General features: G+C 43.4%; 1 protein-coding gene across 1 annotated transcript in view; it reads right to left on the reverse strand.

Annotated features, from left to right (window-relative positions):
• LOC120946906 (transient receptor potential cation channel subfamily V member 6-like) overlaps nucleotides 1–25,115 on the reverse strand; it is a 70,043-nt gene that overhangs the window by 27,262 nt on the left and 17,666 nt on the right. The window contains exons 5-10 of the mRNA XM_040361730.1: nucleotides 22,767–22,907; nucleotides 18,617–18,715; nucleotides 16,210–16,382; nucleotides 11,835–11,981; nucleotides 6,036–6,248; nucleotides 5,667–5,753 (exon numbers count right to left, since the gene is read on the reverse strand). Of these exons, the coding sequence (XP_040217664.1) occupies nucleotides 5,667–5,753; nucleotides 6,036–6,248; nucleotides 11,835–11,981; nucleotides 16,210–16,382; nucleotides 18,617–18,715; nucleotides 22,767–22,907 (860 nt within the window). The remainder of the gene's footprint in view (nucleotides 1–5,666; nucleotides 5,754–6,035; nucleotides 6,249–11,834; nucleotides 11,982–16,209; nucleotides 16,383–18,616; nucleotides 18,716–22,766; nucleotides 22,908–25,115) is intronic.

A 25,115-nucleotide genomic window follows, 5' to 3' on the forward strand; every position in this document is an offset into this window, starting at 1 on the left:
AGCAGGAAACAATGGCATGTCATGCAGAGAGAAAGCCGCACATAGCGTAATACGTCCAAAAAATACTTTTATTAAAAGTGTAAAAACCTACTTACATCAATTGAATGAAATATAGGCACATAAAAACAATTAGCCGGCCGGCATAGATGGGAGCCCTTCCTCCTTGTATAAACGCGGTGACGTCACTGCACGCCTACGACCCAGACGCGTTTCGTTATAGGATAACGTTTTCAATGGGATGGGCTCTGCAGTGATTCACCGCTTTAAATAACCAGGCCTCGCTTTGATCGCCAGGAACCGGAAGTGGCGAAAACGCCATTTTGGATTTGGGAAAATGTAGCAAAACGGCATGCCTAAACAGGGATGCCTCGAGTAGAAAAGACAGGGAGATCCATGTCTTATGAGGACAGGATTATTTGAGAATTAAACAATATGTATGTGAAAAATAGTGAACCTAATAATAGTAATCTTTATTTAATCGTGATTATTGAACCAACCAAGCTCGAAATGTCTTGGATACATCGCCTTAAATGTTATATGCCACATGGTCTTAACGTGGATACAGACGTGAATGCGTTCATTAATAATGCTTGATCTGTTATAAATTTATTAATAATATGTGTATATATATTTTTATATTTTTATGTTTTGGTTATTGATTTAGCCTAGCTTTGATCTCACCAGGATGGTGTTTTGTTCTCGAATATACAACCACTAATCCTGAGAATCCAATGACACTCACCCTATTAGATACGATTGGGAGTATTTGTTTATATTTAATTAATTTACACTTACTCATAATTATTTGTTGTCACTATTTTTATTGATAAACAATAATGTCGTTTTTTTGAACATATAATTATTGTTCATTTTGAAGTTTAGCACTTATTAGTGTATATTCACTATGTAACACTTTTTAGTGTTCTATTATTGTGTGTTCTGATCACATTTGGCGAAGGAGGTATTAATTTCTCCTTCTTGCCTTTTTAAGTTGAAATTTATTATTTTTTCTACTTTTTGCACGTAATTCCACGCTTCCCCACATGGGGGAGTCAGTGTTTTTAGTCCGTAATGCAGGTACTAATTTTTGGTTGGTTCAATAATCACGATTAAATAAAGATTACTATTATTAGGTTCACTATTTTTCACATACATATTGTTTAATTCTCAAATAATCCTGTCCTCATAAGACATGGATCTCCCTGTCTTTTCTACTCGAGGCATCCCTGTTTAGGCATGCCGTTTTGCTACATTTTCCCAAATCCAAAATGGCGTTTTCGCCACTTCCGGTTCCTGGCGATCAAAGCGAGGCCTGGTTATTTAAAGCGGTGAATCACTGCAGAGCCCATCCCATTGAAAACGTTATCCTATAACGAAACGCGTCTGGGTCGTAGGCGTGCAGTGACGTCACCGCGTTTATACAAGGAGGAAGGGCTCCCATCTATGCCGGCCGGCTAATTGTTTTTATGTGCCTATATTTCATTCAATTGATGTAAGTAGGTTTTTACACTTTTAATAAAAGTATTTTTTGGACGTATTACGCTATGTGCGGCTTTCTCTCTGCATGACATGCCATTGTTTCCTGCTACGGTCCGAGAGTCTGTCAGTACGAGTTTATCTTATCCCTCCGTGGAGATACCAGTGAAAGATATATGCTGTACATCCATTGATCCTGTGTTGTGACCAGACCCCTTGGAGACCCCTGCTGTTATCTTTAAATAACGCTGTTATTTATATGTGTTCTGGTAAGCCCCAGTCCATGTGGTGGTGGCTCACTCAATCATTTGTGCACCGGGTGTTGTTTGTCCCAAGAAACTTCACAGCTATTTGGACTTTTAATATAACTCACTACTATGGTTATTCCAATAAGGATTTGAATGTTTCCCACACATGCTAGTGTGGTATATTTCACATGCTACAGGGACATTATTTCTTTTTCTTTTTTGGACATTTATTCACTACACTAATTGTGTTGTCACACAGGTCTGAATAATTTTTATAGATTGGCGCGATATTTTCTTTTTCCTATATTGTTTGTGTTATGACACGTTATTGCTGCCTTTTTTTATATTCATTTATTTAATCACGTTGTTTTGGTTAGCGCAATTTTTCTTCTAAAAATCTTTGTATAAGGGTATTACATTATTGACAAGTGTTTTCCATAGACCCATTGAGGGAGGGGCCCTCCGCTTCCAGCACAGGACGATGGACTTCCTGGCATAGAACAGCAAGAGACCCAGCAGGGTTCTCTCAGCCACCCCGGGCACCAAGGTCCTCCACCAGCCCCAACAAACATATTCCTGGGGATGGGACAATAGAGGTACTTAGCAATTCATTCACCTCCAAAAGGATTTGTGACCAACAAACTGTAATTACCGGGCAGGACCAGAAAATATGAATGTAGTCCCCCTGAGCATGGTCACAACGCCAGCACTCCGGGGAGAGGGAAGACCTCATCCGGTGCACCCGGGCGGGAGTGAGATACGCTATATGGACAATCTTGTATTGAATGAGGCGAACTCTCAGGGAGACCAGTATTTTAAATGGGAAGTCCCATACATCCACCCAGTCCTCAGAGTCCAGCTCTGGAACATCCCGGCCCCTTTGCTGACGGAGCCTGGACAACTCAGGAGAGGAGACTCGGAGGAGATGTGCGTATAACACGGAGGTGGGTTTGTTTGCACAGTCGAATCGCAAATTCCGCTCCAAGTCGGACTGCACCAGCTGTCCCTCACCAGGTGGAAACTGGGCCCTGAAAGCATGGCACAACTGAAGATATCTGAATCCATGTGAGGGCAAGGAATTGTGTGTGGACACTAAATGATCAAAGAAGAAAATCGAGAGGTCTGAGGTGATATCCGAGAGAATTTTGATATGATACTTGGTCCACACCACCGGATCTGGGATGTTGTCCCAGGTGTCCAGAACGGGGGCGTTCGGGGATACTGCCGTCAAAGGATATTTTTCACAGGCCAGGCCCTCCCTCCAGGCCCTAAGGGTGGTGCACATAGAGGGTGTCAGGTTGTACGGAGCCTTCAGACCCCGCAATAGGAGGTTTGACAAAGCCTCCGCAGACCGTAACACCGACGCTTCAGTGGCCCAGACCGAGTTAGATCTATCCGGAACAAGCCACCAGAATGCAGTGACTAATTGAGTCGCAATGAAATATTTGTGGCAGTTCGGAGAACGCTAGGGCCCCCTGTGAACAAGGGCGCATGAGAGTGGTTAACTTGAAGCGGGGAGGGCGTCGGCCCCATAGAAAGGAGGAGAAAATTTGATTTAGGTGGAAAAAAAACGATTTGGGAAACCACTGAGGGGAGTTACGAAACAAATATGTAAACTTGGGATGGATTTTCATTTTGATAAGATTGACACGCCCCAACAGGGATAGAGGAAGGTTCTCCCATGCCTTCAGCTTGGCCCTGACTGAGTTGACTACTGGGGTCAAGTTCAGCAGAATGAAGTCAGCCACATTCCTCGAGATACGTACCCCTAAGTATGTAAATTCGTCCACCCATTGTAGCGGAAGAGAAGCCGAAGCCCCTCCCCTAGCATTCTCATCTATAGCAAGCAATTGCGACTTTGACCAATTGACTTTAAGCCCTGTCACCTCTGAAAAGCGTTCTAGGACCTGCAGTGCCCCTTGTAGAGAAGGGCTGTCATCATTTAGAAAAAGGAGGAGGTCATCTGCGTACAGGGCCACCCTCTCCTCCAGCCAGGCCAGACGGAGTCCTTTAATGTGTGGCGAGACACGCAGTGCCTCAGCCACTGGTTCCATGGCAATGGCAAAGAGGACCAGAGAGAGAGGACAGCCCTGCTGCGTACCCCTAGCAAGCTTAAAAACCGGAGATAGCCGACCCACTAAACGAATGGCAGCCATCGGCGAGAGATATATAGTCTGCAACCATTGTATAAACACCAGGGGGAATCCCATTCTCCGCAGAATCTCCCACAGGAAAGGCCATTCTATTGAGTCGAATGCCTTCTCAATATCAAGAGAGGCAACTCTGGTACCCTGATTGTCATGCTGTGTATGAAGATTAGTGAACAGTCTACGCAGGTTAATATCTGTGGACTTTTGGGTCATGAAACCGGTCTGATCCGAGTCTATGAGGGAGGGAAGTAAAATGTTAAGTCTAGCAGTGAGGAGCTTAGTTAGAATTTTGAGGTCGTTGTTAAGAAGCACTATGGGTCTATAGGAGGCACATAACTTGGGATCTTTACCAGATTTGGGAATGAGAATAACATGCGCGTGCGCCATGGAGGGTGGGAGAGAGCCCCGCTTCAGGCAATGAGAAAACAGGGCAGTCAGTCGTGGAGCCAACATGCCTGTATGTGCTACATAGAAATCAACCCGAAGACCATCAGGGCCAGGAGCCTTGCCAGTGGACAGGGAATTAATCACAGCAAGAACCTCCTCTGCGGTTATTGGGGCAACTAAATGTGATCTCTCCAAATCGGAGAGCCAACCAAGGGCTATTGGAACCTTACGATTTTTAACAAACATTTTTGCTGTGATTGTCACTCAAGTCTATTACTCGACAATCACTATAGAATCGCATCGCGCTTGGGGTGCCATTAAGAGTAACAGCATCCAAACACGTTTCATGCAGTTTGCCGCAATTCTTAACTGCCTAACGTGAACTAATAGACCAAAAAGAGAGGACCTGTAATGGCCCCAGCTATCACAAGGGATGCTGTTCATCCCTTGTGAAAGCATTAAAAATGCAAAAAATAAAATTAAAGGGTCAATAAAAAAATAAATAAAAAGTGTAAAAATAAAATAATTAAATAATAATAAAAAAAAAGTATTAATTAAAGCGCCCCCCGTGCTCACACGCATACGTAGGTCCCGCACAAGAGGATTGTACCGCACGTGTGAGTTATTGTCGCGAACGTAAGTGAGAGCAATAAGTCTAGAACAAGACCGCCTGTGTAACTCTAAACTGGTCATGATGTTGCTTCCGGCCTCCAAGGGTCATAGAGATAGCTGGGGACCATCTGGTCCATGACCAGCTCTATGGCAAACTGCCATAATTTGGATGCCAGATTGCACGGGTAAGAGCGGAGAAGCATCAGAGGCCGGTGGGAGCATCCCCTCCTGCAAAAGCAATCAAGGGCTAAACAGCGGCTATGATGGTCTTTACATTGCAGGAAAAGCCGTCTGAAAAAAAAAAAATTATATATATATATATATATGATGCCTGTAGATGGAACCATTATCCAGATATCTCCACTTCAAATTCCCCGACGCCATATGACCTCAAGTGCTTAAAAATGGATGTGCAAATTCCAAGCAACATAAAAAAATTGCACCAATCACCATTTTATTCTCTATGGCTTTCAAAAAGTATAATATTTAGGAGTTCCAAGTCACTATCTAGCAAAAAATGATGATTTTTTCCACCCCCAGGCCCCATAGCAGCTGCATGGGCTACTATGGCTATTGTTACATCACTGGTCAGTAGGACGGGAAGCTCAGGTACACCTTCTTTTCGGAGCCTTAGTAAACATCTGTCAGAGGTTCAAAACCTTCCTCATTCCACTCACACATTTTTGATAAATTCTTGCTATTGTGTTCATTTTTTCCACTGAGCCAGTCTATTGTGAGTCTATCAATGGCTATGCTGTGCCTTGTCTATGCAGGTTATCTTATGTATAATTACCTCTACAATTAACATCGCCAGCGCTCCAACCACTGAGATAATCTCCCCCACTAGTCGCATCTCATCCCCCGGCCTGTTATACGAGTCCTGAAATGATATCTCAGTAAACAGCAGTGGTTCAAGGTGATAACAACATTTTCAATTAAGGAAGCATCGTTTTGATTCAATCACATGTGTAAATTTTCGCTTGAGCAATTGAGCTCTATAAACAACAAGCTTTTTTTCTCTCAAGGAGTTATAGGGAATCTGGGAACACGAAAAGCATATAATTTTTTTTTACCATAATGAATAAATAGTAAACAATTATGCAAAGCCCCTATACAACCTCTTTAAACTTGGCTAAAATCTTTACATATTGGCAAGTTCTACCTGGAGATCCAACTGTTCCATGATGGTGATGTCTCGAGGGTTGGTTGAGAGGTTCCGCAGAGGCTGCAGGGGTCGGTTAGCACAGCACAAAGACACGCAAATCATGTACAGCACATAGATGGCTGCCAGGGACCAAAAATATGGCCGCCCAAACCTCTGCCATTTCTCGCTCAGCAGCTCTTTCACGGGGGAAATATCAACAATTCGGCGCGCCTGTGGGAAGTATTTTGGATTACCAATCTTAAAAGGGCACTATGACACACAATATTAAAAATATTTATTTACATAAAGTTCACTTTACCCTGTTTGCATTTTAATTAATCATGCTTTTTTTTTTTTACTAACCTTTTTATACCATTTTGATAAATATTTACACTTACTAGAACATTTATAATAGTTATATATTACCCCCACCCAACATTGTCACCTTTTCTTTCCCTGCAACACAAACTCACCTCGGGCTGTTGTAAAACAGTAAATTGTGATCAAGGCTGTATGCCGAAATGCGTTAGCACCTTTTAACTGACTATTATGTAAATAAAGATCTTCTAATAGACTCTGGAGTTGCTGGCTAGATTTGTTTTTGAAAACAGTAATTTCACCCGGTAGGATGCGATTTAGGTACATATGGAAAGGTGAGTTACGTTCTTCTACACTCTTTATATGCAGCTCACGTAATGTGAACCTTGCCATCCCTGGCCTCAATACTTTGGGTCACTGACCACAGATCATACGAAGACCTAAGGCCAATCATTGCAAATGGTGCCACAAGCACCTGGTTGTTAAAGCAGTTCCAGTTGGTTCCAGGGCCTGCTGCAATTAGATTGTGGCAATGGAAGGTCTCAAGCCTCTGTTCCATCAATCTGAATCCACACCTCCTAGCTTATGGTCCACATCAGGGAACACACCACCACTTGATGATAAAGAGGCCCTCAGACTCCGGTGGTTACAGGCCTGGTCTGTCAGGGGGGGCGCGCCCGAACCCAGAAATCAACATGGTTGAGGGTTACATGGCACATGGTCGCACAAGGGAACTCGTCTCACCACTGGCAGGTCAGACAAGTTTTACCAGGCCTCTACCAGTTTCCCTACCAAGCTGGTCCCGGTCTTTGCTCCCCAGATATAGACTTATCCTCTGCCCCAAAGGGTTAAAAAGAGACTTAGCCCAAATAATTTTTTTCTCCTATTATATGTAAATTGTTTAGTAAAGTCCATAGACAAACATTGTTCAATCTTGCATGGTTGGCCAAATCCAGGTTTCTTGCCCACCAATGGGAGTTTCTTTTGTAATATCTTCCTGGTGGTGTCCACTTGGGAATGAAGAAATGGTATCCCCCAAAGGGAAACACCTCATAATGGGAACTTTTTACCTTTTACATATTATTTGTTGAGGCCCCAAATCTCCTACAAGGGCTCAAATCAGACCTCCTCGTCTCCTTCAAAACTACTCATCACTCATCTCTACTCAGCTCTGACACTGTAGGCACTAATCCAACCCAAGCTACGCCCATTCCTTCCTACCTAAGTGGAGACCCTATCTCTCCTTACGGCGCAAAGCAGCACATTAGTGCCGTATACACAGCATTGCCAAAAAAATATTCATGGGTGTTTTTTGGTTGGCTGGGGAGTGGGCATACCCAATGAATGACCTGACTTAACGTAATGGATGTTAACACACTGCCACAAACCCAGCGGGTGTATATTTGGCAACTTCACCCTATTGACATATTTTCTTTAGCCAAACTTCTCTCCTAGTTTAGAGTGTGAAGGGTCAGAACTGCCAAGTTTGTTGGGCTTTTATGTTTTGTTTTTTAATGCTGCCTGTGTCCTCGCTGGGCATATTTATCCTCTTTGCCTTGGTGTCCATGGTATATGGTTGCCATCATAACAGTAGTAAGTGGGACAGCTGTGAGAGGGGGATTTCCCTCACACTGGGTGCAGACCGCAATAAAAAAACATTTAAGCATTCCATTGTAGATTATAAATATTATCTTCATTTATACATTCATATTATTTTACAATATTATATTACATACATTTATTTTGCTTTTGTTATCATATACTCTATTCTATAAATTATGAGGGCAGGGACTGATGTGAATGTACAATATATATGTAAAGTACTGCGTAAATTGATGGCACTATATAAGTACCTATAATAAATAAAATAGTGTTCTACAACATAATACATGCAGTACATATTAAAATTATTTTGTATACATTTGACTTTTTTTTACATTATATATCTGTTATATATGCACTGTACATGACAGGGGTTTCCCCTACCTTTTGAAGCGCGAGGGCCACTTAAGCGACTTGGTAACTAGTCGTGGGCCACAATGAGCGGATCGGGTGGATGGCAGGTCTGTGTCCGCTCTGCAGACACAGCCGGATCAGATTCGAGGAAGGACACAAGTTGGTTTACATCTGCCACTCTTGAGGGTCCAATTGGGTCGGACTGACCATGTAAAAGGGGCCTGTGGCTGCTTTTACACTGATGCTCTAGGGTTTACCCACACCGCCGGTGCAACGCAGTGTACCTTTGGCTTTTCTGCACTTTGCAATAGACTTCTATTATATTCTGCAGGTTTGGTGCACTTTCAGAAAGCTCACCAAACTCACAGGTAATAACAGAAGTGTATGGCTCTGTGCAGGTAACCCGCACCAGCACCGCTTTGCATCTGCAGATTTGTTTGAAAGCAGCCCAGTAACCACTGCAGAACAGATATGCCCATATATACATTGTGATTTTAGTATAAACTGACCTTTAATAACAGAATTCTATTCCATCCCAGAGCAGGAGGTTGCGGGCCACATGTAGCCCCCGGGCCACTGGTTGGGCACCCCTGGTATATGATGTATTATATATATGATTTCTTATTATTATTATGCTTTCATTATCAATTTATATTATATATGTTTACATTATTATTAGGGTTGTCCCAATACCAGTTACCGATACTTTTTTTTAATGTCAGTGTGAAGTGGCAGTATTTTTTACAATTTGTTTTCCTTTTTTTTGCGTTCTTCTCATATATATATATATATATATATATATATATATATATATATATATATATATATATATATTTTTTTTTGTTAGGGGGGGGGGGTGGATTGTCAGTGTGTTTTTTTTATTTACATTTTTAAAAAAAAAATTTTTATTTATTGCAATTTTTTTTCTTTTTTTAATCAGCCCTGTTGGGGGGTCTTTGGTGAGATATCAGGGGCCTTAACAGACCTCTGACATCTCCCCTTTGAGACAGAGAAAGGGACCAAGGACACATATTCCCCAGTCCCTTTCTCTGCAGCCTCAGCTAAAATGAATGGAGAGAAGCTCCTCTCCATTCATAAACTGAAGCATCGTAAGTACAGGTTACGATGCTCAGTTATGTGAATGGACAGAGCCTCCATCTGCTCTCCATCCTCACAGATCTAGGGGGTGGAGCAGCACAGAGGGGGGACAGCACGGAGCACGGAGGGGGACAGCACGGAGGACGGAGAGGGACAGCACGGAGGGGGAATGTCAGCGGTGATCAGTGAGGCTTTGGGGGGGATTTACAAGCACCTATCACCGCTGTATAACCTTAACTAAAGCAGCTGAAAAGGGGGCAGATCAGTGCTTGCAACTCCCCTGCCGCCCCGATCACCCTGACTGCCCAGGTATCGGGTGAAGCATCGGAGCATTTCCCCAAGTACAAGTACTCAGGGAAATGCTCGGTACCGATACTAGTATCGGTATCGGGACATCCCTAATTATTGATGTATTATATACATCATTTATTATTATTAACAACAATATAAATGTTTTACTTTCACTATCAATTTTGCCAATATCACTGTTAGAAATTACATTTTGATTAGTGTTCTGACTTTTATTCAATATTTTTTACATTATAGGATTTATTATATTAATATTTTACTTTCATTATCAATTTTGCCAATAAAATTGATATCAAATTTCATATTATCAATATTACTTTGAGTACAGGTTATTTTTTTTAGGTTTTATATCCTCCTACGATTTACTAGTTTTTAGAATCATGTATTACAACACTGTATATAAGAGAATTATATATTTTTTTGTCATAATATTATAGCCCTGATGGGGGGGGGGGGGGGTGGATTGTAAATAATCTGTTTTTGGAATAAACTCTTGCCTGTTCTACTATCTATATTTAATTTGTCAAAAGATGAGGACTTCCCCTATTCCTGTGAGCAAGCCAGCAGTGGTGAAACTCGTCAAGGAATGTGGTTTTGGGTAGAGACATGAATGTATGTTTTAAGCACCAAATTTATATATTATAATAAAGCTAACCAATAGGGTTTACACTATGTGGCGCTTTTTCTTTTATGTTCTTATGATCATTCTATGGGAAAGATGCTGAGATGACCATTAAGAGTTCAGTTGAGGGGCATCTTGATATAGCGCAGTCATTTACCACGTAGGATCCCGATGCGCTTGGCAGAGTCCCTGGAAAAAAAAAGCCCAGGGACTAGGACATCTGTCCAAGAGGGAATCCTTTAAGAATGTTTTAGGAAAACCCTGGCCGGGTTGTTTGGCCATATGTTCTGTTAACCTCTCTTTAAATAGAGCGTCCTATGAAGTTGGTAAGCCTGCATTCTATATTAAGGTGGGGGTGTCACGGCTTTAATGCTGCAATGGTGACAGACGTTCACTGTTCACACACGGTTTTATTTTTTATCATTTATAAAGATGATCTTAATTTGCACATCGATTTTGCACATTATTTTTTATTTGCACTTGAACTTAATTTTGCGTATTTATCTCCTAATAGGGAAAATTGCATGGACACTTTCAACATTTCTATGAGTATAAGTGCTTTTTAGTAGCGCGGCTCTTATGATATTTAATCATATAAATGTAGGGCCAGATTCAGATACATTTGCCCTGGCGCAGCGTATCAGTGATACGCTACGCCGCCGTATCTTACCTGGCGGAATTTCGAATCCACAGCGATTTTGCACCGTAAGATACGGCAGCGTAGTGTTTTTCTGGCGGCGTATTTGAAATTGGGTGGGTAGGGGGCGTGATTCATTTAAATAAAGCGCGTCCCCGCGCCGCTTGAACTGCGCATGCTCCGTTTTGAAATTTCCCGCCGTGCTTTGCGCGAAATGACGTCGCACCGACGTGATTTTTTGAACTTCGACGTGAGTTACGTCCTTTCCTATTCACGGACAACTTACGCAAAAAGAAATTTTTTTTTTTTAAATTTGACGCGGGAACGACGGCCATACTTTAACATGGCAAGTCTAAAGATAGGCCAAGAAATAGCAGCTTTAACTATACGCCGGGAAAAGCCGACTAGCGACGACGTAAGAGAATGCGACGGCCACGCGTACCTTCGTGAATCGCTGTAAAAAGCTAATTAGTACACATGACGTGGAAAACGACGCAAACTCCACCCAGCGGGCGCCGAAGTATTACACCTACGATCCGAAGGCGTACGCCTGTCGGATTGAAGCCAAAAGCCGTCGTATCTTGGTTTGAGGATTCAAACTAAAGATACGACGCGGCAAATTTGAAAATACGCCGGAGTATCAGTAGATACTCCGGCGTATTTCTTCTGTGAATCTGGCCCGTAGTTTTTATCTTTTTTACAAATTAAATATAGTAAGAAGAGCTATGTTTCGGAATGCGGATAACATTTAGTGTGGAGACAGGCTATGGTAGAACCTGGGTCTTCCATGTGGGTTCTTGCCCGTTTTATCCACAACTACTAAAAAAAGTTCTATTGGTACCTTCCATTGTGGAAGTCAAATATAATCCATATGTACCTCTGCCTTCTTAGACGTCACCAGCAGGTGAAGAACTGAACACGAGGACCCCCAGGAGTCGATCTCTGTGAGGTCGTAGAGCGTGTAAGTGTTTGGGCCCAACGTTTTAACAGTTCGGACTCTTTTTTTTAGAAGGTGCTGAAACATCTAGAGAAAAGCAGATAAACAGAGCCTTATTTATTTTAATTGCATTCAAAAAGAAATGTGTAAGATATGAAAAAGGATTCGGTAATTACTTAACCTCAGAACAGTTAGTCGCAGTGGTCTCCAAACTGTGGCCCAGGGGCCAGATCCACCCCCTACTTGCCTTTGTATGGCTCTTGGGGCGCTATTCCTCCCACTTATACAAGACAGTATTCTGCTAACTGACGTCAACAATGGGGCACCATTTCTCCCACTGACAGCAACAACGGCATACTATTCCTCCCACTAATAATGATGGGGCACTATTCCTTCCACTAATACCATTGATGGGGCACTATTCCTCCCACTAATACCAATGATGGGGCACTATTCCTCCCACTAATAACAATGATGGGGCACTATTCCTCCCACTAATACCAAAGATGGAGCACTATTCCTCCCACTAATACCAATGATGGGGCACTATTCCTCCCACTAATACCAAAGATGGAGCACTATTCCTCCCACTAATACCAATGATGGGGCACTATTCCTCCCACTAATAACAATGATGGGGCACTATTCCTCCCACTAATACCAAAGATGGAGCACTATTCCTCCCACTAATACCAATGATGGGGCACTATTCCTCCCACTAATACCAATGATGGGGCACTATTCCTCCCACTAATACCAATGATGGGGCACTGTTCCTTCCACTGACACCAATGATGGGGCACTATTCCTTCCACTGACACCAATGATGGGGCACTAGTCCACTCATTGACACCAATGATGGAGCCCTACTTCTCCCATTGATATTAAATGATGGGGCATTTTTCCTTCCACCAATACCAATGATGGGACACTATTCCTCACATTGATACCAAGGATGTGGCACTATTCCTCCCAATGACACCAATGATGGGGCACTATTCCTAAAGTAAACCCGTTAGGCATTCTTAAATATTTAAACATACTGGGCCAGATTCTGAAAGGACTTACGACGGCGCAGCGCCATGTACGCCGTCGTAAGTCCTAATCCGAGCCTTCGTATCTATGCGCCTGATTCTTAGAATCAGTTACGCATAGATATCCATTAGATCCCACAGGCGTAAGTCTCTTACATCGTCGGATCTTAACTGCATATTTTTGCTGACCGCTAGGTGGCGCTTCCGTCGAATTCCGCGTTGAGTATGCAAATTAGCTAGATACGCAAATTCCCGAACGTACGCCTGGCCGACGCAGTAAAGTTACGCCGTTTACGTTAGGCTTTTCCCGGCGTAATGTTGCCCCTGCTATATGAGGCATAAGTGCGGCGTAGCAATGTTAAGTATGGCCGTCGTTCCCGCGTCAAAATTTAAAAAAGTTACGTCGTTTGCGTAAGTCGTCCGTGAATGGGGCTGGACGTCATTTACGTTCACGTCGAAACCAATGACGTCCTTGCGGCGTACTTTGGAGCAATGCACACTGGGAAATTCCACGGACGGCGCATGCGCCGTTCGGCAAAAACGTCAATCACGTCGGGTGACAGTAGATTTACATAAAACACGCCCCCCTGATCCAAATTTGAATTAGGCGGGCTTACGCCGGCCGATTTACGCTACCGCAACTTACGGAGCAAGTGCTTTGAGAATACAGCACTTGCCCGTCTAAGTTGGCCATACACTGATAGATTATTTTTCTTGTCAGTCTGCTAACAGCCTGGATGGACAAATTTTCCTAATGGGCTGTTGTAACCAGTATCTGATTGGATGCAGCCACTGTTTGGCCAATTCTTTAATCAATGGATGTCAGACAGGAGGGTGCTGATAAGGCCACCTACCTTTATTTCTAACCAAATGAAAATCACAGTGTATGGCCAGCTTAAAAAAATAAGTTTTTTTTGTTAGTTTTTTTCAAAATCATACTTACCAAGATGGATGCAGTATAGGTCCTATAATGCATCTGTCCCACACTGGCTATCAGGCTTAGAAACGAGCGATCAATGGCCTTTGATCTAGAGGTTGGCCGATATTTGTCCGTTTTGGAGAAGTCAGAATCGACCAATTTTTATCCAAATTAGGCCGATATTTTACATGGCCACTAGCGGTACCACGGATCCGGAGCTAGGCCAATCCACGAATTGCCGCCGCGGTCACAGCATCAGGAAAGACCGCGGCTTCCGCCTAGCTCTGGAGCCGCGGCCATCTTGGTACACCCAGCGCGGCGGCCCTCCTCTCTGTTTACGCCCACAGAGGAGGAGGGGCTCGCGCTCGTGGGTCACACACCGCTCTCTGGTGTCTGTAGCGGGGGTGGGGGTGTCTATACTGTATATCCCCTATAACAGTAATCTGGTATTGTTATTTTCAAATAAATGTGAGCTTGAGCTTGTGAGTTCTGTAAACAACCGGCTCAACAGAGCAGCTAGGAATAGACAGGTAAATGTGAGAGAAAGTGCCTGGAGCACCACCTGCTAGATTAAAATGTAAGTAGATGGATGCAGTAATCTATAATTACTTGGTTAAAAAAAAAAAAAAAAAAAAAATATTATATATATACAGGGAGTGCAGAATTATTAGGCAAATGAGTATTTTGACCACATCATCCTCTTTATGCATGTTGTCTTACTCCAAGCTGTATAGGCTCGAAAGCCTACTACCGATTAGGCATATTAGGTAATGTACATCTCTGTAATGAGAAGGTGTGTGGTCTAATGACATCAACACCCTATATCAGGTGTGCATAATTATTAGTCAACTTCCTTTCCTTTGGCAAAATGGGTCAAAAGAAGGACTTGACAGGCTCAGAAAAGTCAAAAATAGTGAGATATCTTGCAGAGGGATGCAGCACTCTTAAAATTGCAAAGCTTCTGAAGCGTGATCATCGAACAATCAAGCGTTTTATTCAAAATAGTCAACAGGGTCGCAAGAAGCGTGTGGAAAAACCAAGGCGCAAAATAACTGCCCATGAACTGAGAAAAGTCAAGCGTGCAGCTGCCAAGATGCCACTTGCCACCAGTTTGGCCATATTTCAGAGCTGCAACATCACTGGAGTGCCCAAAAGCACAAGGTGTGCAATACCCAGAGACATGGCCAAGGTAAGAAAGGCTGAAAGACGACCACCACTGAACAAGACACACAAGCTGAAACGTCAAGACTGGGCCAAGAAATATCTCAAGACTGATTTTTCTAAGGTTTTATGGACTGCTGAAATGAGAGTGAGTCTTGATGGGCCAGATGGATGGGCCCGTGGCTGGATTGGTAAAGGGCAGAGAGCTCCAGTCCGACTCAGATGCCAGCAAGGTGGTGGCGGAGTACTGGTTTGGGCTGGTATCATCAAAGATGAGCTTGTGGGGCCTTTTCGGGTTGAGGATGTAGTCAAGCTCAACTCCCAGTCCTACTGCCAGTTTCTGGAAGACACCTTCTTCAAGCAGTGGTACAGGAAGAAGTCTGCATCCTTCAAGAAAAACATGATTTTCATGCAGGACAATGCTCCATCACACGCGTCCAAGTACTCCACAGCGTGGCTGGCAAGAAAGGGTATAAAAGAAGAAAAACTAATGACATGGCCTCCTTGTTCACCTGATCTGAACCCCATTGAGAACCTGTGGTCCATCATCAAATGTGAGATTTACAAGGAGGGAAAACAGTACACCTCTCTGAACAGTGTCTGGGAGGCTGTGGTTGCTGCTGCACGCAATGTTGATGGTGAACAGATCAAAACACTGACAGAATCCATGGATGGCAGGCTTTTGAGTGTCCTTGCAAAGAAAGGTGGCTATATTGGTGACTGATTTGTTTTTGTTTTGTTTTTGAATGTCAGAAATGTATATTTGTGAATGTTGAGATGTTATATTGGTTTCACTGGTAAAAATAAATAATTGAAATGGGTATATATTTTTTTTTTGTTAAGTTGCCTAATAATTACGCACAGTAATAGTCATCTGCACACACAGATATCCCCCTAAAATAGCTAAAACTAAAAACAAACTAAAAACTACTTCCAAAAATATTCAGCTTTGATATTAATGAGTTTTTTGGGTTCATTGAGAACATGGTTGTTGTTCAATAATAAAATTAATCCTCAAAAATACAACTTGCCTAATAATTCTGCACTCCCTGTATATAAACACCTTTTCAAAGCATATTTTTTAGACCTCAATATAAATAAATGAACAACATAAAAAAAAAAAAAAAAACAAACACACACACACACACACACACACACACACATTTTTATAAAAATGGTTTGAAAAAAAAAAAGCGCTCACAGCGACATTGCCTTCAGCTGCCGCCATCTTGAATGGTGTCAGTCCTTCATTGTTTAGGATTTGGTCCAAAGCGAAGCCTTTCTGCTTGGTGTCACAAGACATGATGAGATCGTATATCTGACAGGAGAGGGTCTTGTTGTGCTGCAGGGTCAGAATGTGCAGCACGGTGTTCCCTGTAATAAACAAAGGGAAAGTGACCACCAGGTAAGGAGGACTTACATCTCCTGTCCACATAAAGTTGTATGGTAATCAGATAAGGGTTTTAAGGCCCATGCGCCCGGGGTTAACATTTAAAAGCGACCTATTGCCTGTTCTTCATATAAACTCACCGGCCACTTTATTAGGTACACCTTGCTAGTACCGGATTGGACCCCCTTTTGCCTTCATTCTTCATGGAATAGATTCAACAAGATTTTGGTCCATAGTGACGTGATAGCATCACACAGTTGCTGCAGATTTGTCGGCTGCACATCCATTGTGGGGATCTCCCGTTCCACCACATCCCAACAGACCTGTATTGAATTGATATCTGGTGACTGTGGAGTCCATTGGAGTACAGTGACCTCATTGTCATGATCAAGAAACCAGTGGTGAGATGATTGGAGCTTTGTGACATGGTGCATTATCCTGCTGGAAGGAGCCATCAGAAGATGGGTACAATGTAGTCATAAAGGGATGGACATGGTCACCAACAATACTCAGGTAGGCCGTGGCATTTAGACGATGCTCAGTTGGTACTAAGGGGTCCAAAGTGTGCCAAGAAATCATCACCCACCCCATTACACCACCAGCAGCCTGACCCATTGATACAAGGCAGAATGGATCCATACTTTCATGTTGTTTACGCCAAATTCTGACCCAACCATCTGAATGTCAGAGCTGAAATCGAGACTCATCAGACCAGACAAAGTTTTTCCAATCTTCTATTGTACAATTTTGGTGAGTCTATGTGAATTGTAGCTTTAGTTTCCTGTTCTTAGCTGACAGGAGTGGCACCCGGTGTGGTCTTCTGCTGCTGTAGCCCATCTGCTTCAAGGTTCGATGTGTTGTGCGTTCAGAGATGGTATTCTGCATACCTTGGTTGTAATGAGTGGTTATTTGAGTTACTATTGCCTTTCTATCATCTCAAACCAGTCTTCCCATTCTCCTCAACAAGGCATTTGTCTCCACACAACGGCAGCTCACTGGATATTTTCTCTTTTTTGGACCATTCTCTGTAAACCCTGGAGATGGTTGTGTGTGAAAATCCCAGTAGATCAGCAGTTTTTGAAATGCTTAGACCAGCCATGCCATGTTAAAAGTGTTAAATCCCCTTTCTTCCCCATTCTGATGCAAGTTGTCTTCACCATGTCTAGATGCCCAAATGCATTGAGTTGCTGCCATGTGATTGGCTGGTTAGCAATTTGTGTTACAAAGCAATTGTACCTAATAAAGTAGCTGGTGAGTGTAAAATAATTAAATATAAACCTTGTGCTAGATAATGTTGGGATGGGACTGGATTGAAAAGACAATAAGAAAAAAAGTGCGCTATCCCCTATAACCAAATCAGTAACACACCTGCATCCCATTCACACCTGAGACCTTGTAACACCAACGAGTCACATGACACCGGGGAGGAGAAAATGGCTAATTGGGCCCAATGTGGAAATTTTCACTTAGGGGTGGACTCACTTTTGTTGCCAGTGGTTTAGACATTTTAACAAACAATTTCTTGCTTGTCCTTCACCATGACTTGTGTATACACCCGGTGTGCTCATGAGCCACTATGCAGGTTTGCTTACTTAGTGAAACAGGGGTTGGATAGATCACAAGAGTCTGTGTGTTTCTGTATACAGTGGAACTTCGGTTTAAGAGTAACTTGAGAGCGTTTTGATTTGCGAGCAACTTTTTTTTTTTTCCAATTCTGACTCGGTTTGCGAGTGTTGACTCGCAAGACGAGCAGAATTCAAGCTAATTAGGCCTGCAGTACCTCATTTGGCCTGAGGTATGGGGGCGCAGAAGCCGAGAAAAGCCGAACATTGGCCTGCAGTACCTCATTTGACCTGAGGTACGGAGAGCAGGAAACAAGCCGAAGTGTCCTCTGGCCTTTTCGACCATTTTCGGCACTCTCTGGCGCCCCCCACCTCTGGCCGCATTGGGTATTGCATCCCATTGAAGTCAATGCGGAACTAATAATTTTCGTTTGCTTTGACTTCAATGGGAGAAACTCGCTTTGATATGCAAGTACTTTGAATTACGAGCATACTCCTGAAACCGAATATATGCTTGTAATCCGAGGTTCAACAGTACTACCTGTTGGCTGATAATATAATTATTATTGCTTATTTGTTATTTATCCACTGGGCAGGAGTTGCCCTTTAAATCTCTCTATTATTTTTACTGACCATGCCAAGGCCTTTTCACTCACCCCAGCAGTCCTGAGCCTGTAGGTTTGCTCCATTCTCAACCAGTAGTTTGACAATGTCAGTGTTCCCCACGCAAGCAGCAAAACTTAAAATATGCTCCCCTGCAGAGAAAAAGAAGCCACATATTAATACATGTTGTTTCAGACAAATGACAATCTTAAATCAGTGGGCACATGAAGGCTAAAATGGAACAGTGTGGTAGGCAGAGGCATAAATAGAACCTTCAGGGCACCGGTGCAAACAACCATGAAGGGCCCCCCTGACCGCTGGGCAACTGTGTATTCTAGCCAATCATCATCTAACTTCAGCTTGTTCAAATAGGCTGGGTTCACACAATGTGATTGCAGACATCGGATGTGATTCGCACTGCATTCCCGTGCACATCGCATGTGTGTGTGGTGTGAATTCAGCCTTACAGTTTGTATGTCTGAATTCGTATCGCATTTGCACCAAAAATACTTGCTGGAACCAATAATTGTTTTGGCTGTCGAATGAGAGCATGACTGAGGGACCTGCAGAATGGAGAGGCTCCGGTTTTTCTATAAAACATTAAAACACTTCTTCCAAAATGACCAGACGACACATTTTATTTGGAGTCGAATAGCCATAGCAGCCTTTTATTACAAACCATTAAATACAACATTCACAAGAAAACAAGTTTAACCTCTTCAATACCGGGCACTTTCACCTCCTTCCTTCCCAGACCAATTTTTAGTTTTCAGCGCTCTCGTACTTTGAATAACGCAGTCATGCAACACTGTATCCAAATGACATTTTTATGTTTTTTTCCCCCACAAATAGAGCTTTTTGGTGGTATTTGATCACCTCTGAGGTTTTTATTTTTTGCGCTATAAACAAAAGAAGAGCGACAATTTTGAAAAAAGATATATATTTTTTACTTTTTGCTATAATAAATATGACAATTTAAAAAAAAATCTTTTCCTTAGTTTAGGCCGATACGTATTCTTCTACATATTTATAATAAAAAATAAAAAAAAATTGCAATAAGCGTATATTGATTGGTTTGCGCAAAAGTTATAGCGTCTACAAAATAGGGGATAGAATTATGGCATTTACATTTTTTTTATTAGTAATGGTTACGATCTGCGATTTTTATTGTGACTGCGACATTGCGGCGGACACTTTTGACACATTTTTGGGACCAGTCGCATTTATCAGTGTTCTAAAAATGCATTGATTATGTGTAAATGTGACTGTCAGGGAAGGGGTTAACACTAGGTGGCGATCAAGGGGTTAAATGTGTATCCTAGGGAGTGATTCTAACTGTAGGGGGCGGGGACTCACAAGGGGAGGAGACCGATCTGTGGTCTCCTCACCTCTGACAGGACGTGGATCTGTGCATTTACACACACAGATCCACGGTCCTGCTGTGTTTCACGGGCAATCAGGGGTGCCCGGCGGCCATTGCTGCCGCTGGGCACATGCACTGGGCCCCGATCAATGCGGCGCGCGCACGCCCCCTGGATGGCCGGGTAGCCCAGGACTTCATGTGACGTCCACCCAGGATGGGAGATCCCATCTGTGGATATCATTTGATGATAGCCCGGTATTGAAGTGGTTAATGCATATAATGCAGTTAATGTATAACAAATAAACCAGCCTCAGCTTATGCCCGGACTAAGGCCTTTGAAGGCCTATATACTCACAATTAACCGGTTGTATCTGCCACCCAAAGTCCCCCAGACCCAACTACAGCGGCTCAGGGACAATTAACCACTTACATACTACCAGATACAACCTAATTAATACCCCGATGTTACCACCATATTGTTAGGAAGGGACGCCCATACCTCAGATGGGCCCAACCCACGATTTCCCACAGTTATTTAACAAGCACCGCCTTCAAAGACCCAATAGACCCCCTGCCCGCTGCAATGACAAGAAAATAAAAATGACCCAGAAATTGAATGACAAGCTAAGATTAAACCTGAAAACCCCCTACAAATACCCCAGCACCTTGAGAAAGTAGGGGGCTCCCCCAAACCAAAACAAGAGAGGGAGGGAAAAACCTGTGTGATGCTGTGATGAGCTCTGACTGACCTGTTACCCCCTGTTAGCAAAGTATCATGGAAGGTTTGTTGTATGAAGTAATACAGCTTATCAATGTATATCTTCACAGAGAATGGCAAAATATGAACACAGGAACAAGGAGCATCCAAGTACATGGAGAGAGGATAGACAAACATCCTGTTATGTCATAGATAACATACCTATACACTATAATACTACAGCGCCACCTGCTGCTTAGACAGGCATAATGCATATGCAGTATATAGTCAGTTTATAAGCAACTTTTCCCTCCTCTCTACCCACTACAGGACACGCCCTCTGCCTTGAACTGTTCAATCGGCTAAGCTGACTGCAGCATATGAAAATCACCCAGTAATACTCCGCCTCTTCTGCAGGCCCCAGTCATGCTGGCCCTAGGGTGACCACATTTTCAAACTACAGTGGAACATTGGTTTAAGAGAAACTTGGTTTTAGAGCGTTTTGATTTGCGAGCAACTTTTTTTTTTAATTCTGACTCGTTTTGCGAGTGTTGATTCGCAAGACGAGTAGTATTCAAGCTAAATGGGCCTGCAGTACCTCACTTGGCCTGAGGTACCGGGGCGCAGGAGCTGAGAAAAGCCAAACATTGGCCTGCGGTACCTCATTTGGTCTGAGGTACGGGGGCGCAGAAGCCGAGAAAAAACGAACATTGGCCTGCAGTACCTCATTTGGCCTAAGGTACGGGGGCGCAGGAGCCGATAAAAAGCCGAACATTGGCCTGCAGTACCTCATTTGGCCTGAGGTATGGGGGAGCAGGAGCCGAGAAAAGCCGAACATTGGTCTGAGGTACGGGGGCGCAGGAGCTGATAAAAAGCCGAACATTGGCCTGCAGTACCTCATTTGGCCTGAGGTATGGGGGAGCAGGAAACAAGGTCTCTGGCGCCCCTCTGGCCGCATTCGGTATTCCATCCCATTGAAGTCAATGCGGAACAAATTATTTTAGTTTCCATGGACTTCAATGGGAAAACTCGCTTTGATATGCGAGCAACTTTTTTTTTTTATATTCTGACTCGGTTTGCAAGTGTTGACTCGCAAGTCGAGCAGAATTCAAGCTAAATAGGCCTGCAGTACCTCATTTGGCCTGAGGTACGGGGGCGCAGGAGCTGAGAAAACCCAAACATTGGCCTGCAGTACCTCATTTGGCCTGAGGTACGGGGCACAGGAAACGAGCCAAAGTGTCCTTGGGCCTTTTCGGCCGTTTTCGTCGCTCTCTGGCGCCCCCCAAACTCTGTCCGCCTTCGGTATTGCATCCCATTGAAGTCAATGTGGAACAAATTATTTTTGTTTCCATTGACTTCAATGGGAAAACTCGTTTGATATGCGAGTACTTTGGATTACGAGCATTCTCCTGGTACTGACCATGCTCATAATCCGAGGTTCAACTGTACCATTCAGGGACACCCTCCCTTCCCAAAAATCAGCTTGTGCTGTAACGAATCACAGCACCGTGATTGGACACAAGAGGCGGGATTTATGATTTCTCCAATCACAAGCAGGGGGCGGGATTGTGCTCCTCCAGGCATTCCTGGCCAGGACCAGTACTGTCAGTGAGTAAAGCGGTCATGTGACAGCCTTTTTTGGGGGCATTAGTTTGGCTTGGGGGGGTGGGGGTGTCAGTTTCATTCCGGGACACTGTATTGTCCTGGAATGAATGTGCCCGGGACAAATGCGGCACCATTCTCCTCTGACCTCAACAAGGCATTTTCCTCCACACAACTGTCGCTCACTGGATATTTTCTCTTTTTCTGACCATTCTTGGCACCAACAAAGTTCAAAGTCCCCTTTCTTCCCCATTCTGATGCACCGTTTAAACTTCAGCAAGTCGTCTTCACCACGTCTAGATGCCTAAATGCCTTGAGTTGCTGCCATGTGATTGGCTGATTAGCAATTTGTGTTTCCAAGCAATTGAAGAGGTGTACCTAATAATGTGGCCGGTGTGTACTGTATATTGCAATACATGTCCTCCAGCTTCTTGGTACCCGGTCTCACCTGCAAAGATGGAGACTGGACCTTCCAGCTATAGATATATTGATAAATGGCTCCTGATTATTGGTTATTATCTGTATGACATTTTTGCTATACCGAAATAGAAGAGGCCCTTTGGTTTCCTAACGAAGAAGCTGCCGGTAGCCCTCGGAGACGACACATCCGCTCCTCGTTGTATCAGCATCTTCACCAAGTTCATGTTCTGATTGACGGTGGCAATGTGCAGCGCTGTCTGTCCTTTTGGGAGAGAAAAGAAATCTTCAACAAAAAAACTCTTCATCGCTAAAAAGACATTAAGAGGAGCTGGGATTTCAACACTTATGGAGAAACCAAATCTATTCAATAGGGTTGCCGATACGAAGAATTTGCACAAGTACTTGTGAAAAAGCTCTGATACCTGAAACCGGTACCTTTGGGGTGCAAAATGAATGGGCCCAAATCACACTGCAAAGAATCGCATGTGATCTGAATGTGACTGAGGTGCGATTCCTGTCCGAATCACATGAGCTTTCTCCCACCGCTCCTGTGTGACACCAGGCTTGTCATAGTGACTTCAGCCTTGGTTCACAAAGGAAAACGCATGCAATTCGAACAGGAATCGCACGCATTGCTGTTCAAATCGTATGCAATTATTTGCAGCGCCATTTGAGCCCATTCATTTTGTATGGGCTCACGTTGCACCACAAAGGTACCGGTAATAAGTATCGGCGAGTACTTGAGCCAGGGCGGTCTTTAATGTTGATTGGACCCCGAGAAATATTGTTCTTGGGCCCCCCCATGCAATTTTGCTCTCCATCTGCTTTGAGACATACAATAAATATCAGCTAGACTTAAAGCGAAGTTCCACCCTAAAAATGAAGGGCCAGATTCACAGTGCAAGTACGCCGGCGTATCTACTGATACTCCGGCGTACTTTCAAATTTGCTGCGTCGTATCTTTAGTTTGGATCCTCAAACCAAGATACGACGGCTTCTGGCTTCGATCCAACAGGCGTATGGCTTCGTACGCCTTCGGATCGTAGGTGCAATACTTCGGCGCCCGCTGGGTGGAGTTTGCATAGTTTTCCGCGTCGGGTATGCTAATTAGCTTTTTCCGTCGATCCACGAAGGTACGCGCGGCCGTCGCATTCTCTTACGTCGTCGCTAGTCGGCTTTTACCGGCGTATAGTTAAAGCTGCTATTTTGTGGCGTATAGATAGACTTGCCATGTTAAAGTATGGCCGTCGTTCCCGCGTTGAATTTTTTTTTTTTTTTTTTTTTGCGGAAGTTGTCCATGAATAGGAAAGGACGTAACTCACGTCTAAGTTCAAAAAATTACGTCGGTGCGACGTAATTTCGCGCAAAGCACGGCGGGAAATTTCAAAACGGAGCATGCGCAGTTCAATCGGCGCGGGGACGCGCTTCATTTAAATGAATCACGCCCCCTACCCGCCCAATTCGAAATACGCGCCGATAAATACACTACGCCGCCGTAACTTACTGCGCAAAATCTTCCTGGATTCGACTTAGAGCCAGGTAAGATACGGCGGCGTAGCGTATCCCTGATAAGCTGCGCCTGGACAATTCTATGTGAATCTGGCCCGAACTTTCTAGTAACAGCTTGCCTTTAATGTAAAAAATAAAATATATATATATATTTTTTTTACTCACTTCTATCTGGCTGTTACTAGGCAGATTTCATAATCTGCCTACTTCCTAGTCCTAGGTGGTTCAACTTCCTGTCCTAAGACCCCATTACCTGAGTAAGTCTCTGGGCATTACTGTGCCTAAAAATCACCCAGCATGCACCTCTCCCTGAAAACCAGGAAGAAAAAGGAACTGGGCTTCACATGCCCACACATATGATGGATACGGCCACAACATGAGCTGGAGGATATAAGGCAAGTGTTTGCAATGATTTCTGGAACCATTGGGGAGCTATTAATATGTTTTAGGGAATATTTAATGTGATTCATTTTAGCTTGCAAAAAAAAATAAAAAATTATGCCCGGAACTCCACTTTAAAATTAGTTTACTTATCAGATTAGGCAGTGATTGCAATTGGTTGCCAGAGGTTACAGCATATCATTACCACTTACTGACTGGTTGCTAGAGGTTACAGCACATGATTTCTTCTTGTTGATTGGTTGCTAGAGGTTACTGTACAGTAATGCTGCTCACTGATTGGTTGCTAGAGGTTACAGCACATCATCTCTTCATGCAGAAGGGCATGATATACATATGAATGCCGCCTTTATTTACATATGAATGCTGACCTCAGCTATATACATATGAATTCCCCCCCGCTATTTACATATGAATGACGATTTATTTACATGTAAACACAGGGTCTGCAGGTAAGTCAACAATAGGGCAGAGCTGGGCAGCATTAGTAGCAGCACTTCACATTGAGATATCAGGACACAGCACAGGACTACAACTTTAAGGGAATTTGAACTGGGATAGT

Source organism: Rana temporaria, chromosome 8 (assembly GCF_905171775.1).
Source record: "Rana temporaria chromosome 8, aRanTem1.1, whole genome shotgun sequence".
NCBI classification, from domain to species: Eukaryota; Metazoa; Chordata; class Amphibia; order Anura; family Ranidae; genus Rana; species Rana temporaria.